Source organism: Oryctolagus cuniculus, chromosome 1 (assembly GCF_051225735.1).
Source record: "Oryctolagus cuniculus isolate XC-2025 breed Fujian yellow rabbit chromosome 1, ASM5122573v1, whole genome shotgun sequence".
Lineage (NCBI taxonomy): Eukaryota > Metazoa > Chordata > Mammalia > Lagomorpha > Leporidae > Oryctolagus > Oryctolagus cuniculus.
The window spans coordinates 142,802,162-142,819,328 of NC_142867.1; the positions used below are offsets into that span (position 1 = coordinate 142,802,162).

The 17,167-nt window shown below is 43.9% G+C and overlaps 1 protein-coding gene across 25 annotated transcripts in view; it reads right to left on the reverse strand.

Moving 5' to 3' along the window:
- Nucleotides 1–17,167, reverse strand: part of AOPEP (aminopeptidase O (putative)) — a 406,706-nt gene that overhangs the window by 303,869 nt on the left and 85,670 nt on the right. For all 25 annotated transcript variants that reach the window (XR_011379142.2, XR_011379141.2, XR_016236048.1 and 22 more), the window contains exons 4-5: nucleotides 13,103–13,256; nucleotides 6,709–6,954 (exon numbers count right to left, since the gene is read on the reverse strand). Coding sequence is in view for 15 of the 25 variants with exons in the window: in XM_089335804.1 (XP_089191930.1) it covers nucleotides 6,709–6,954; nucleotides 13,103–13,256 (400 nt within the window). In the remaining 10 variants the exon portion in view is untranslated. The remainder of the gene's footprint in view (nucleotides 1–6,708; nucleotides 6,955–13,102; nucleotides 13,257–17,167) is intronic.

Below are 17,167 nucleotides of genomic sequence, written 5' to 3' on the forward strand. Positions count from 1 at the left end.
GAGAACAAAACACTTACGCGTAATCTCTCAGAGAGTGAGGACTCACAGCATAATGATGATAAAATGCTGCTTCTGCATCTGACAGGCAACACAGCTGTTTGATGGCAAGAAGAGGATTCTGGCTAAGCCAAAAGCTCTGAGTTCACTTTGCCTGTTGCTGGATGGGAGAGAGAGAGCACTTGGCTAAAAAGCAGTCATGTGACTCTGGAACCCATCCGGTGCTCAACTTCTCTCTCTTGCAGCAAAACCAGCCCACAGCACATGCTAATCCGCAGGGTGTCTTCAATCACAGTAATGCCATAATTTCCAAAGAGAAACCTTCATGCAAATGTATAAAGCCTCAGAGGCAGCTACTGGTTAAGTCTTGCCTATGCCAGAATGCCCAAACTCTGACAGCTGTCCCAGAATGTCATTTGACTTACCTCCCTGACTCCCTGGCTCTAAGTGACTTGAGGACATCCTATTCCCTCCTGTACCTACTCTGTAAACAATGGAACACATACAGAGACTCTCACCATGTACCCCACTTAGACAAACTGGTATCGTACCAACACTCAACAACTGACCACAGGCAAGGGCATTCTGAGGCCCAGGTGACCAGCACTTTACAAATACCAGTCAAAACACGGTAGAAGGGGAAAGCCCCGCCTCACAAGAAAGGAGAGAAATAGAGTCAACTAACTTTCTTAAGAAGGAAAATGGAAATAGGGGACAAAAGGAAGAAACTGGATACAAATAAAAGCAACAAAGGGGGTGCGTCTGAGGGGCAGAAATCACCTGGCATGGACCTCATTCTTCATGACTCACTCTGTTTGCTCATCTCTACAGCAACAGCGGGGCTGCCAGCAAACAAGGATTAAGATTTTACAGAAAAAAATAGGACAAAGAGAGGACAGTATGAGCTGCTTGGTACCATTCACACCCACCTGTTCAAAGACACAGAAAAGAGTTATACTGAAAAGCAGTGGAAAAAATACTTTTTAAAACAATCCACACAGAAACAAATTTGAGGATTCATTATAATCTGAGAAAAAAAAATTACAAAAAGCAAAACACATGCAAACGCAAAAACCGTAGCACATCAGAGAAAGTAGAGGAGTTGGCAGCAGTCATGAAATCAAAGGCATACTAATTTATGGCTCCAAATCTGATTCCAGAGGGGAAGAATCACTGTGGCTCCATCCTGCCTTGAAACCAGGGGTCCACGTCTCCTGAGGATTGTTCAAAAAGTGTGGTGATTTGGGTTTGGGAGGATCAAAAATTCACATAGAAGCTAACAAAGAACAACCAAAGAAAAATTTCCAAAGCCGCAAAACCTTGCTACTTAAGATAATGACAGAAATTTACGACTGCTTCCTTCCCTGCAGAAAGGAACACAATTAGAAGGCTGAAAACAACAGGGCCTTTGTATCAGCATGTTAGGTTTTGCTTATTCTATTACACACTGGCTGAGAGATAAGAATAAACAGGACAACACCCTGTCTAACCCCAGGAGGAGAGGGCGGAGAGAAAAGCTGGTTACATTCATTCTTGGGCATGTACCTGCACACCGTTTATTTGCAAATTGAGGTACTTAAGAAAATTGTGCATGCAACAGTCAGGAACTAGTCTAAGCATTCAGAAGTCTTTTATTGCACAATCAAATCTTTTAAGAACAAGCTGTGTGTAATAGTTCTGCTCTACTGTAAAGTGTGTTGAAGATATTTACGGAACTGGTAATTATTTCTCTATGCTCTTTATCTATCAATCCTATTTTTGTTCAGTCTTTTAAAAAAAAAAAACTTAAAAACTAGAATGAGCAAACATACAAACACTGCTTCTTTCTCTGTGACCCACTATGTCAAGGAAGCTTGCATAGAATCAGTCAGCAGGCACTAGAGAAGAAATGATGGTGATCTGAGACATCTTCCTTCTCTACAGAGACAGTCACCAGCCTGGATGCCTAGTAAGTGCTCAGAAAGCTCTAGGAATGGAGACTTTGCACAAGGATGGCAGCTGCTAAGCCAGTCAGGTTCTAGCAACAGTCATGAGAGGGGATGGCAATTATGTTTCCAAGAAACCCAGGCAAGGTTTGACCACACTCCTGACAGCCTAGAATGATGGACCTTGACCCAATCTCTGCCATTTTCTGGTAACTCGCTCTTGCTCTCTCGCTCTCGTTCTCTCTCTCTTTCCCTCGCAGTGGCTCAGAGGACCCAAGTCCTGAAGGACAATGGGATATCCTGGTGCCCAGAGCGAGTTTAAGGAGGTGGCTAAGGAGAGCCATTCTAAGGCTCTGGAGGGCACCCTCTGTCCTCTAGCCACACAGGCCTTCCGGGGCCTTTGAACTGGAACTCCCTTTGCTTTCCACCGGATGGTCACAAGGCTGACTCCTTCTCATTTTTCACTTTCCTTCCAAATGCCCCTCTTTAAAGTAGTGTTGCCCTCTCTCATCCTAGCCATGTAACCTGTTCTCCCACTCTGTCACTCACTTGGCTCTATTTTCTTCATAGCACACACCTTAATTATTGTACCAATGGATTATATTTTTTCCGTCTAACTAAAACATCCACTTCATAAGGACAGGGACTTTGTCAATCTTCCTCTCCGCTGCAGGGTACCCTATCGGCTCAGTACCATAAGTACAAACTTGCACACCATGCATGCTTGAGAGAATGAATAAATAAACACTCCACAAATGAATGAGACAATCTGGTACAGAATCAGAAGGAAAAGCTGAGAGCAGCATTTGTCACTTATCATCAACCACACTGCTGCCATTCCCCTCCCCTTGCTTCTAATTTTCCCAGTGGGACCAGCAATGAAGCTACATACAAGTGGTCAAACTGGGACTCGGAGCTATGGACCACATGGCTTTTTGATTCTGTGCTTTGAACAGAAAAGCACTCTGAAATGATTTGCTTGAGATTCCTGAAATTCAAATACAGGAAAAGAATAAAAAAAAGAACCATTTTTGGACATCAAGGTAGATCTGCCCATCTAATTATGCCCTGTAACATGCAGCCATGAACTGCTGAGAGACAGTGAAGCAAAGCACTCACTGCGACCCACAGAGGCAAGATGGAGGGGTTCATTTTTAAGCAACTTTCAGAAACCTGGTTGCAGGATATTACTGAATACCAAGCATATAAGCATGATGATAAGCTCCTTTCATGGATTTCTCAATAGTAGGAAATTCAGCTCGCTACTCAATTCCTACCCGAGACACTGAGAACAAAGGAAGATACAATGAAAATGGCAGAATATAATTACACATTAATTGGCCGGCAACGTGGCTCACTAGGCTAATCCTCTGCCTGTGGCACCGGCACTCCAGTCCCGGTGGGGGCGCCAGTTCTGTCCCGGTTGCTCCTCTTCCAGTCCAGCTCTCTGCTGTGGCCTGGGAAGGCAGTGGAGGATGGCCCATGTGCTTGGGCCCTGCACCCACATGGGAGACCAGGAGGAAGCGCCTGGCTCCTGGCTTTGGATCAGCCCAGCACACCAGCCATAGCGGCCATTTGGGGTGTGAACCAATGGAAGGAAGACCTTCCTCTCTCTCTCTCACTGTCTAACTCTGCCTGTAAAAAAAAAAATTACATATTAATTATACCATCAGGAAGAGAGTTGTTCTATACCTTTGAGACTCACTTAAAATGCATTCACATCCTCAAGGAGACTTCACAGTACTCCAACCCAAGAAATATATATAGTTCACAACTCCTCATATAAGCAGATTTTGTCTTTATGGCAAGCAAAAATAAGTAAATAAATAAAATAAACAGACACAGAGAGTCCACATATACCAAATAAGAAAAGTGTGGGTATGACACAGTCAGTAGAGTGTCTTAAAAGCAAGCTAGTGATTTTTTTCTGAGAATTAGAATAGAATGAAAGCATCTCTCTCCTAGAACAGTAATTCATAAAGCAATTGGAGGCAGGCTGTGTGGGTTGATAAGTGATGGCTGCCATTATATTAAAAGGTGACAAAAACCATGCTGCCACATTGACAAATGTTCTAGTTTTTGCTATGTTTGAAAAACACTCCAAATTCTAACACATTGTCTGAGTATTATTTACCTTCCAATATATTGATTTGTTATTATCACACAATCAAGCCATACACATCACAGAAATATCAGAATCAGGCTCAAAAACAGTTTTTAAGCTTAGTCATACAATCTATGATACAAGATATTTAAAATACAGTAAAACCATTATGTAGATTAACATAGAGCTTTAAAAAAACCCTCAAACATGGTTAATATTAATTTAGCCATTTTGGTTCATGTGGGAATGTTGAGTGTCATTTGCCAAAAATTAATGCTCATGTGGTATAAAATGGTATTCATTATAATTAAGGCCTAATCACTAAAGAAGTCCAGAGTATGGAATTTATGATCTTGCATACATGTTTATAAAACATGGGTTCAGGAAAGAACCACCTCATTCATCAAGAAACCCTTTGATCTCTCAGTGTACTGTAACAGGACAACGGCAAGTTTCAGTGGGGAGGCTTCCTGGGATGGCTCCTCCTAGCCTTCAAGTTGCTCTATTTCTGTTTAGGGTACAGCACTGACCTCCAAGACTGTCGTTTTTGTTCCGGCTTTGCTTGACAGAATGTCAAGACCATAAATAAAGCAGCAGGGCCCCAGTAGCCAGCTGAGTCATAAACCCCACTCAGCGGCATGTGGCTCAAGGTGTTGGGATCCCGATAGAGTCAAGCCAAGCAAGTGGAATCAATTTAAGTCAGGGTTTGGAAAAACAAAACGCTCCCCGCTCCCCACCTCATCTGGTAGCGCAAGATACCACAATCCCCCTCCCACCGCTCAAAGATGGGGGATGGCAGTGAAGCCCAGGGAAACATCCAGACGAGGGCAGACTTTATTTCCACAGCCTAACAGGAGAAAGCAAGACAAAACAAAGCAACACCAAAAAGAACCCCAATTATTTGAAAACCAACCTCAAACTTCTAAATGTTTGGTTCTCCTGTTTTTAAGCATAAAAGCAGTCTTGCTGCTGCTCAGTTATTATCACCATCCTGTTTTTTGACATTTGTACCCTGTACCATTTGTCCTTAGGGTACTTTGGCTTATTATTTTAAAAATACAGAGTTAAGCATGTTTAAATCACTTTAAATATCTCAAAAAGTAGCAAACACAGAACTTACCTGCTTGGGCATGCACACTTGAAAAGAAACACTTTATAGAATGGCCTGCAGGTCAGCAGACTCTGGTTCTGGCAGACTAATGTCAGGAAGGAGCTATAGAAAACAAGGTCCTCCGTATGAAAAGCACTCTGCCTGTGGTTCCCTCAGGCCAGAACTTGGAACTGTTAGCAAACACGCCCTGAGAAACTGCAACTCTCATAAAGCTCCAAAAACTCCCAAATAAACATGGCCCCTCAAAACTGTGTACAAATGAGAAACATTTAATGAACAATCCTTTCTTCACCAATAATTCTGCTGAAATTAAGTCCAGCAGACTCTTCAAAGGGACCAAAGAAGCCCCCCTGTTAAGACAAATTCTATATATAGACATCCAAGACAATTATATGATGCATATAACCAAATATATATAATTATCCTGGTTTCTACATTCCCATTATCTTCATAAATATAGGATAAAAATCAGTCTAAATGACTTTCTCAGACCTCCTCAAGGATTAAGGCGAGCCAGCCAGCTTTTTAAAAGTATATGCATGTAGTAAAGATCAAAAGCAAATGTTCTGGTCAGTTCTTTTCTACTCATGGATTTTACTAAGAATGTGTGCAGTTTTCAGGGAAAACACCACAAATGACAGCTGCTCAAAAGCATGGAAATTAATTGGCAGCAGAAAGTTCCTTGACTAATAGGGAAAAACTCAAAGTCACATGTTTTGATGAGCTTATTTTCCCATCCTTAGTCAAGCATATTCACTGTTAATAATTAAGATTTCCAAATAGAAATATAACCAAGGAAAACCCAGAGTGCACTCCCTATCTTTTCTCAGTGCAACACAGCCAACCATTACTGAGTGAATAATGGCATTAACAAGTAGATTTTAGCCAATCAAACAACAGGAGAAAGGTTCAACTTGCAGGTCTCAATTTTCTATAAAAACCAAACCAAGACACAGTAAGCACAACACATTTATTGTATTAAATAAAAAAAAATCACAGCACGACAAGCCACTGCTCCACCCCCACCCCTGGCAGTAAGCCACCTGCTTTGAGCTGCTTTTCTAGCAGTGGGAATGGATTTACACTCATCCATCCACAGTCTCTCTGACACAGGGGCTCTCAAGTTGTTACTCTTGTGACCAGTGGTGAGAATGGACGAGACAGCTGGTCAGGATTAGGTGAGCAGCCTGCAGCCTTGGGACCAGGTCATGTTACTGTGCCCAGAGCCTGACGCTATGACCTTGGACTCATTAGCATTATGCTCTCATCACCTAAGCTAACAGCCGCTGATCAGCCATGATCCAACATACATCACCCTAGGGACACAATGTGTTTTCAGTTCCAGCAGCAACGTGAGCTTCTTATTTTCAAGGCAGTCTGAGTTGAGGCAAGGAGACCCAAAGAATCACACGTAGGGAACCTACCTGAACACTGTCCCTACAGGCACCAATGAGAAACTGTGGTCTTTCCAAGCTAATCACACACTGGCTCCAAGAGAGCTCAAGGAAAGCAAGAAACAGTCAAAGAATCTCCAAAGCATACATTGCAAGTGGCACAACAGAACAACATACCTGGCCATTCCCAGACTCGGAAAGTTGGCGGGGACGACAAGGACGTCCAGCCGGGAGAAGGGGTGTGTTCCCAGCACAGAATGTGCTGCCGAGAGGCAGGAAGGGATCAGTCGCAGAAGGGTCTCTTGGCAGGCATCCTTGAGGCACACCGGGGCAAAGACTCTGTGAGGAATGACCTCCTGAGTAGTGGCAGTAGCATTCTGGAAGCGGCAGGGATATTCCATGTGACCACAGACACCAACACATCTGGGGAACGACACGAAACAGATAGATGTACTTATTGGTAAATCAGGCTTATTCTGCTTGCCCTGGTGGTAAGGAGATCACGTAGACATGGACAACTTTAAGGAGGCAGAGGTTCAGACAGGCTCATACAGCAAAGACTGCATCTGAATTCTAGGTTCCTCTGCTTCTGTGAGCAGTAAAAATCACAATACTTACTGACACGCTCACATCAATTGAGGAGCTTCAATTTAAGTGAAATGGTAAAATCTTGTTTTAGAATAAACTGGGGGAGGTGAGCTCAAGATGCAAAACAACAAAACAAATTCCCATCAAAACAAAAATAATTACTGCTCTCAGTAACGTGCTTTCAAATATCACCATATGAAAAATCTCTGCCAATCAAGTAGGATTCATGACACAGAAAGGAAGGGACGAGGCTGTCAAATTCAAGACCCTGTTCTGAAATTTCCTAGATTGAAAGACTTGGACTCAAGTAGAACATGCACCATGCTGCAGCTACAAGTTCAAACTTTTTCCAAAGAACACAACCCATTTTACTAAAACGTTACCTAGGTATTCTCTATAAAGCCCGTCTAAGGTTGCTGTTAAAGAATACTGAGCATTTTCTCAAATTCACTTTCAGTATAAATTTAACCAAGTCAACCTTTTAAGGAAAACAGACCAGAGCCCAGCCCGCACCATCTGACCACTGCCAGTTATTATGCCAAAGGCGGGGCTGGAAGAGAATTCCTAGAACCTGACTCACAGGCCTCAAAAGAACTTATCAACCCAAAGAAACCTACATCAAAGGGAACTCTGTTTTTTCACCTGTTAACGGGTCTTTATTCAAACACAATGGAAAGCCTCTCTAATTTTAAATTAAAAATTATAATTCTAACTATAGGTGCTTATTTGATTCACAATGGACACTGAAAAAAAATCTTAAAGAACTAGCATGTCCCAATATGGGCAGCCTGCAACAAAAATTCCTCTCCAAATTTATGAAGTGCCTTCCACCCATCCAAGGCCAGCTAAAAAGACCCATGGGGCTATCTAAGGAAAGCTCGCCCTTCACCAGCATGGTGAACAGAATACAGCTTCCAGCCCAATGACACTTCATCTCTGCAGAGGCAAGACCCACAAAAGCTTCTGCCAGGATAAGGTGAAAAGAGGAGGAACAGTGGACACAGAACTCAGGCCGACATCTCTGAACTGACAATACCAGGTGGTAAACACTGAACTGAAAGCTTGCAGCTTCTACCTCATGACAAACACTGAGTTGTCACATCAATTCCAGCACAGTGAAAAAGGCCAGTCCTTGCCGGCACCGCAGCTCACTAGGCTAATCCTCCACCTTGCGGCGTCGGCACACGGGTTCTAGTCCCGGGTTGGGGCGCTGGATTCTGTCCCGGTTGCCCCTCTTCCAGGCCAGCTCTCTGCTGTGGCCAGGGAGTGCAGTGGAGGATGGCCCAAGTCCTTGGGCCCTGCACCCCATGGGAGACCAGGATAAGTATCTGGCTCCTGCCATTGGATCAGCGCGGTGCGCCAGCTGCAGCGCGCTGGCCGCGGTGGCCATTGGAGGGCGAACCAACGGCAAAGGAAGATCTTTCTCTCTGTCTCTCTCTCTCACTGTCCACTCTGCCTGTCTATATATATATATATATATATATATATATATATATAAAAGGTCAGTCCTTGAATTCACCACCACAATATCTTTTTCTAATGTGTTTACACAGGTATGCAATCTGCTATAGTAAGTCAAGCTCATACACTCTCTACTGAAAAGCTTTCAGAATATATTAGATTATTCTGGTTGCATGAATGAACATTATTTTGCATGATAAATCCAAGGAGAAGATGAAGAACTTTAAGTCATCCAAGCTATGGACAAGTAAGACCAGTAAGTTTCCCAAGAAAAATGAAAATGGTGTCAGGGCAACAACATGTGGGCTCTCACACAGGGATCAGGAAATGTGGGCTTCAGCGGATGCTCTCTACTAGGGCCTGGGAGGGCAGTACAAGATGGCCCACGTCCTTGGGCCCCTGCACCTGGAAGAAGCGCCTGGCTCCTGCCTCCCGGCTTCGGATTGGTCTGGCTCCAGCCTTTGCGGCCCTTTGGGGAGTAAACCAGTGGATGGAAGACTTCTCTCTCTGCCTCTGCCTCTCTGTAACTCTGTCTTTCAAATAAATAAATAAATAAATAAATAAATCTTTAAAAAAATATGTCCATGTCCCACTTCAGAGTATATCAGTTCAATTCCTGGCTCTGATTCCTAACTCCAGCTTCTTGCTAATGCAAACTTTGACAGGCAGTGGTGATGGCCCAAGTAGTTGGGCTCCCAGATTAAAAGTTCCTGGTCCTGGTTCCAGGCCTGACACATTCCCTGCCATTGGGGGCACTTAGGGAGTGAACTAGCAGGTAGCAGCTCTCTCTCCCTCTCTCTCTAATTAAACAAAGAAACAAAAAACAACTTGAAAGGATCTATGACTATGACAGCTAACCACAGGAGCCTTCCTTCGCAGGACAGCCTTGTTTCTGAAGAGGTGTGGGAATACTGTGCTTTCGCAGAGTCAGGAACAGTGCCACAGGCCCGGCGTCACCCCCAAAGATGTTTTATCTTTGCATACACTTTATAACTCCAAAGAAGCTCTCTTCCCCCACCACGTCCTCTCTAGATTATAGAACCTCCGTGCCTTTTCTTTTTCACAGTGCCCATTTTCTGTGCCTTTAATCATTTTTGTGGCATTCCTCTGGACTTTATCCAAGTTTCCATGCTGCCCTTAAACCATACAGTCCCAACAAAGGCCTTGAGAGGTTAAACAGAATACAGCACAAAGATCCCCCTGTGGCTGGAAAAGGTTATACTGCAGCTGAGTAAAATTCATAAAGTTTTGACAGTGTATCTGAGTGCCTCATAACTAATGCATTTACTAAAATGCTCACCTAGAGTGGGCTGCAGCCGGTGTGAAACTGGAGCTGGAGGAGGGAATGTTCTCCCTATGAGTTTGCTCACATGAACAGTGATCAAAAGTTCAGTGACCGACACGTTGGTCAAATTTCTGGAGCCCAGATGAACACTTAAGCAAATGAGACCCCTGTAAAAGTTAGATTTCTACGAATTCAACTGGTGGTCTTCAGAAGTTTTGAAGTACAAAGGGGTTAGGGAAGGCAAGGGGGACCAGATGTGGACGTAAGCAAAAGCACCACTGCGATTGGCACTTCAGAGCGCCTCTGCTGGCAAACTTAGCACAGAGTCAGAGATCTCAGGGAGGAAAACACAAAGCCACTTCTGACGACTGGAGATAGCACACGCTGAAGCATGCGGCCGGGGCAGGCTTAAGCAAATGTAAGCTATTATTTTATCAGCAGTACAGTCTTGATAGACAAGCACATTGATAAATGAAGGGAAAACTTAGTCACAGTCTATCAGATGTGGTAGGGAGAGAGGGAAGAGCCGCGTTCCCCAAATCTGCCACTTCCCTAAGACAACACCTGCCCTAGAGCGGCACTTGCCCTCTATCCAGCTCACCGGCCTGGCTCAGCCACACTGTGCTTTCCGTTTGCATCTACTTGCCCTCTGAGAGCATACTTTGGGGCCTGCTGTCTGTCATGTGTTAGGCAGGCTCTGTAACTGTGTTGTGGAGGCTGGCAGCAGTCCAGCTGGGTTGGTGACTGCGTGGGTCAATGTATTTAGTGTGGAAGTGGAGTATTAGCCCATGAGACCATGAACTTAGGCACTTGCTTGGTCCAGCTTTTGCCAATAACAAAACCTTTATTTTGATCTCCTTCTGTTCTGCAGTCAGGAGGACAAGAGAGGAGTAGCACACACGTACCCCTTCCCCTGAACCCCATCAGCAACTGCAGACATCATCTCCTCTCAGAATCCCCATTTGGTTTGGTCATTTTCTCCTCCTTTCAGAATAACAGATGCAAGAACAGTTGAGAGGCCACTGCAGCTGCTTCTGGGCAGGAAGGAGTGGTGGTTGTGGCCCACGCCCCCACCCTGTGTCTCCAGGGAACACCGCTACAAGGGCAAAGTAACACTTCTTTCTTTGGCTTCCCCTAGCCTTCTTAAGGCCCGCAGTGATCAGTTGCACATCTTCTCTAAGAACCAATCACCCCCGAGGCTTTAGATGACAGCAGAGAATTTCTTCACTAGGATGAGCTTGAGAAACCAGGAGCAAAGTCCTCATTCTACATTTTAAGGGAAGTGTAGCTTTGCCCAGAAAGCTGTATCCAACTAGTAAGGATAGCACCCTCAGGCTCAAAAGCAGCTAACACAAAACCTCTACACTTAACTTCTGTTTTCCTTCCAACACGACATACTCGTACCATCAGTAACAGAGCTGCGTCATGCTGGCGCCTCCTCAGGTGGGGAGGTGTATCAGACTGTGGTGATGCACAGATGTTGGGTACCAGTTTTTAAAGTCCCCAGGTAACATTCAGAATCAGCTCTCCAGAGAGTCAGGTGTGGATCAGAATCCAAGGTATTATTCCTCAAAAGGCACACAAATCTGAACAAGTTACTATCTGAGTCTCGGCATCCTTATCTAGAAAACAAGAATACAGCCTGCCTAGCTTCCAGGCTTCTTTCCAGGGCTCAAAGAGATGATATTTAGGTCAAGACTCCCTGAGTTCAAGAAACCAATGGCTTCTGTATCAATTCAGGGTAAGTTAGGATATGCTATAGTAACAAACAACCCCAGCACTTCAGTGGCTTAACAAAGAGTTTACTTCTTGCTCATACCAAGTTCACTGCGGATCCAAGTGATTCTCCAGGGCATCTGTCCTCACTCAGAAATTCTGGCTGCCCTCATTTGCAAAATGACGAATACTCAGACCTCAGTGTAGGGAAAGAGAGCATGAGAAGGTCTCTCATATAGTAAGTGTTCTCTCATGGAAACAGCGTGTGTCACTTGTGCCCACAATTCTCTTCTTCCTTCTAGAGGACATAAGCAAAGTCTAGTAAACTATCCAGGATATCCATGTAACTCAGAAAAGATGGCCCAAAATAGATGTATTCCTGAGCAAGAAGAACCTCCCTTCTTCCAAAAAGGCAAAATGCAGGCAGTAATATATACCTACCAAAAGAGACAGCACGTGGCCTCGCCTCTTAAAGAGATGGACATGAGGGGAGTCTGCACTAAGAGTGTGTCGTAGCTGTTTTCAAAGGCGGACTAACCATCTGTGCCATTCTGTAGGGCTTTCTTCACCCAAAGGTACTGACTTCATGGCTTTCTGTATATTGGAAGAATAATTCGATTCATCCTGCTGGCCGGCACCACGGCTCACTAGGCTAATCCTCCGCCTTGCGGCGCCGGCACACCGGGTTCTAGTCCCAGTCGGGGCACCGGATTCTGTCCCGGTTGCCCCTCTTCCAGGCCAGCTCTCTGCCTGTGGCCAGGGAGTGCAGTGGAGGATGGCCTAAGTGCTTGGGTCCTGCACCCCATGGGAGACCAGGAGAAGCACCTGGCTCCTGCCATTGGATCAGCACGTTGCGCCAGCCGCAGCGCACTGGCCGCAGCGGCCATTGGAGGGTGAACCAACGGCAAAGGAAGACCTTTCTCTCTGTCTCTCTCACTGTCCACTCTGCCTGTCAAAAAAAAAAAAAAAAAATGATGCCAGCTTCAGTGCCTCTATTCCCCTTTCCTCTTTTGGTCTTGTGAGAGTTTCCATGTGTCCCATGTCCCTACAGAGGCCAACCAGCCCCACTGAGGGAGGCTATCCCCACAATGCACCGGTAACAGCAATCACTGGAACCAAAACAGCATAGTGGTATGCAAAGTGATCCATCAGGCAAGCAGCTTCTTCATTGTTTTTGATCATATATAAGCACTGAAAACCCGTGTTAAGATGTAGGAAGAGAGGAATTGTTGAATCTAAGGAAGCTTCTCATTTAACCAAACGTATGAAAATATTTCACCTGACTTCACACAGAGGATTTATACAGATACTTGTATCTACTGCTCTCTTTCTGCATAAACAATATGCCCACATTTCTGCCTCTTAACCCTCTTTCCTTCCCAGTAGGGCTTTTCCTGCTTTGATTAATCCTATTTTGGTTTAGTTTCTCAGCAGGGATGACTCATATTCCCAGTGCCTGGAAGAAATGCATCATACTGCTCCCTCAAGTGTTTGTTTCTCTGCAAGTTCCCAAGCACAAACCTGAAGTCGGCCTGGGAAGATGGGACGGGTCTCTCTGAGGGTCGATCATCTGATGAGCATGGCTCTGGCATCACTTCTGTCCAGCATCCCACTGCGACTGTGAAAGTGGAAGCTGGCATCGGCATGGTGACATAGTAATGCCAGCTGGAGCATCCTACAAACAGAAAGACAAATGCTATGAGGAGGCAACACATGGCTCTCAACCTTCCTCTATTTCTTCTCTTGAGGCACGGTGAAGAGCTCATGTGATTAACTGGTAAGAGGCAGGTCACATCCACTAGAGGGGCATTATTTCAGAACTCAGGAAAGGCGCAAAAGGGATGATGGTTTCAAGGCAGCCAAGGAGTATTGGATCTCTCCCAGTGCTCAGACTGAGGCTATAAAGGGTGGTGGCTGAGGTGGTCACTCAGAGCTGCAAACACAGAAGGGCTTCACTGTGTGCTCGAGTAGAAGAGTGTGTCTTATTCATGCTGATTGCCTAGCATAGTATTTGGTATAAAATAAGGTGCTTAACTGATATTTGTTGAATATTAATTCAACAATCCATTCAAGGAATATCCATTCACAAAAGAATGACCACTTTTGTGTGATAACTAAACCATATTGTCCAAATTAAATTCAAACAAATCTAGGTTGATGCAGATCACAAATTTTGAGATTAAGGATGTTCAACCAGTAAATATTCCCAAGTTAGAAAAAAAATCTGAAACATGGTAGGGCCCAAGCATTTCAGACAAGAGATACTCAACATGAAGTGGAAATCACATGAGCCTAAGGAAGGGAGTCCTTGGTTTTTAGTTCCAACTCAAACCAATGAGCCGGGCAGGTTCAAGTCTTATCCCCATTCTTGTTATCTGTTTAGCTGCTCTCCCACTCCTCTTTGAACACATGCAAAACAGGAGTAGGGAAGGCAAATGCAATTAAAGACTCCCTACTAGTTTGGAACAGGGCTAGGAGCCTGTATTCTCCCCTTAGTTCAAAGCTTAGAGCTTTTATCAAAGGAGTGAGTGATTGATAACTTATATCACTATATTTCCCTCATATCTAGAACTGGATTCTGAAATCTGAATGTATCATACAACTTGATTTAACATAACATTTGTTTCTGAGCACATGCTAAAAACTGATATATGTCTTATAGCGAGTTGATACTCCCTTATATTATGAACACATTTCTGCACTTATATCGCCATCGGACACCACTCTTTCAGCCATCTCACAAACTCCTTTACATGGCTATTATTCTCTTTCTTGCTTTAAGTTTTAGAAGGTTAAGCACTCATGGAGTGGCTAGGGGATGTCCAGTTTGGTCAGTGAGTGGCTATGGTATCAAATTCAGTGTCAAAATATTAACATAACCACACTGGCCAGCAGGCCTAATGACATTTTTCAAAGTGCTTTACCAGTAAAAATCAATACTGGTTAGAAATTTGATCTTCATGTGCTGCGCTCCTTTGTCTATCAAGTAATTCTGAATATCTCATAAAGGTAGATAGTATCTTTATTGAACTCTACCAATTTAGGTGCAAAGTAATGCATTACAGTGCTTCTCTAATGATCAATACAACTTTAAATAGGAAACAAAGACTTAAGGGGAAAAAGAAAAATGACTTCCAGTGAAATTCAAATTTGGAAGTCATTTGAGGTTAGAGGTTATTCTTGAAGGAAGAACAGAAGGACTTCCTCAGAACTGCTCTAAACCCACCATTAAGGCAGTCACTTTCTCAGACTTGCTTAAAAGGTTTGTTCTGCTCCTCCTGGAATCATGATGGCCACTCTTGAGATCCCTCTCTTGGTGGTCAACAAGTTGAAGGCACGATTCTCAGTGGTGCTGGAGCTAACGCAGTGATGTATTCAGCTCCTACTGGACTTAAAGAAGGGCCACGGCCTTAAAGAGAACCACTGTTTTAATCCCAAGCCAGTATGGAGAGAGCAGGGACAGTCACAGGCGTCTTGATGAAAGTAGGACATGGAGCTGAAAAGACAGGCTATCTTGTGCCCACTTCCTTCATATTTCTACCTGCCCATAACCACCTTATTTTCTGTAACTTGATACCCCTTTTGATTCTCCAAGGAGACATAAAGAACTTCAGTTTGGACTGGACAGCACAATGACTGCTACATCAGAGTTGGGGTGGGAGGAAGTGGAGATGGAAGAAGAGGAAAGAAGCTGAGGGAGGAACTAAATCTTTTGAAGAGCTGAGAATTTAACAAAAGGAGTCCTGAATAACAGAATTTTCATAATCAAAGGACTGTAGTCTATCATTCTTTCTCTGAAGTTCATTATGGATTGTTTACCATGGACCACTAAATCTTCCTTTTTAAAATTTTCAGCCCCTTGGGAGTTTGGTAACTAGGTAAATAAGCAATAGTAAGGTGTTCAGGTAGGAATGAAAGCTTGAATGCATGAGGCCAACTTTGCTCCACCCACCCTTCCCAGACTCCAATATACGACAATAAAAAGATTTGTAAAGGTGTACAATGTTAAGAACAGGGAAAATAAAACAGGAGACAAAACCTACAAATACCACTACAACACAACAACGTACTAACAACACACATGGAAGAGTAGCAAATGACATGGCAGACCAGAATCCTAAATTAGCAATGAGGGGAGGTAATACCCACCTCATTTCACTTGCTAGAAACAGTCCCAAAAGGCTTTGGTATGGAGAAAGTGCTAAACTAAGCAGGCCTGCTTAAACATTGAGCCATGGAGTGGTCAGATCCACAGCTGACCTCCCTGACTTCAAACACCTGGGCTATCAGCCCATTCCCTCATATGCCCCCACAAATAACAGGAGGGCTTGTAAGAGAGCACCTCTGTACTAGCGGGGTGTGGAATAGGGAAGGAACAGCATAGCTGAAGGCAAATCAATGGGATTAGATAAACACATGCCTATGGGATGCATAGACCATCAACCATGTCCCCTTACCCGTTCCCAGAACACTGTCAGCCAGGCTTTCATCTCTCTCTCTCTCTCTCTCTCTCTCTCTCTCGGTCTCCCTCCCTCCCTCCCTCCAACTCTTTCAAATAAATAAAAAATCCTTTAAAGTGAAAATTAAGTCTATTTGAGTGCAAAAAATTTTGTAAATCTGTGCATATGAGGGTCTTAAAAACATTCATGGAGGGGCTGGTGCTGTGGCTCATTTGGTTAATCCTCTGCCTGTGGCACCAGCATCCCATATGGGCACCAGGTTCTAGTCCCGGTTGCTCCTCTTCCAGTCCAGCTCTCTGCTGTGGCCTGGGAAGGCAGTGGAGGATGGCCCTACTGCTTGGGCCCCTGCACCCGCATAAGAGACCAGGAAGAAGCACCCCTGGCTCCTGGCTTCGGATTGGCGCAGCGCCGGCCATGGCAGCCATTTGGGGGGTGAACCAACAGAAGGAAGACCTTTCTTTCTGTCTATAACTCTACCTGACAAATAAATATTAAAAAATTTATGGAAAATGCATGCATGGCTTTCAAAAAATGTTTGCACCAAAATAGATATATTTTAATTTCACTCTAGCACAAACTTTTTGAAGTACTCATATGCTTGCATAAATGAAAAATATTGATCTAATTGACATGATGATAGGATTTGGGGAAGGACACCTGTATTATGAGGTAAGAGGAGGACAGGGAACACTAAATCTCCTTTCCCCCGCCAGAAACCTTTTATTTAAGGAATACAAACATCATGTATTTCATAAATATAACTTTAGGAAAACAGCAATTTTTCCCACTGCATATGCCCTCCAACCCACACTCCCACTCCACTTCCTCCTCCCTCTCCTATTCCTATTCGATTTATTTTCAATTAACTTTATATACACATGATTAACTCTATACTAAGTAAAGAGTTCAACAAATTAAATGAAAAACAAAAAACAACAACAGCAACAAAACCCTGTTCCTCAACAGTAGAGACAAGGGCTGTTAGAAGTCACTGTACCTCAAACTGTTAATTTCACTTCTATTACCTTTTAGGTGCTCTATTAGTTACCACAGATCAGGGAGAACATACGGTATTTGTCCTTTTGGGCTTGGCCTATTTCACTAAGTATGATTTTTTCCAGTTGCA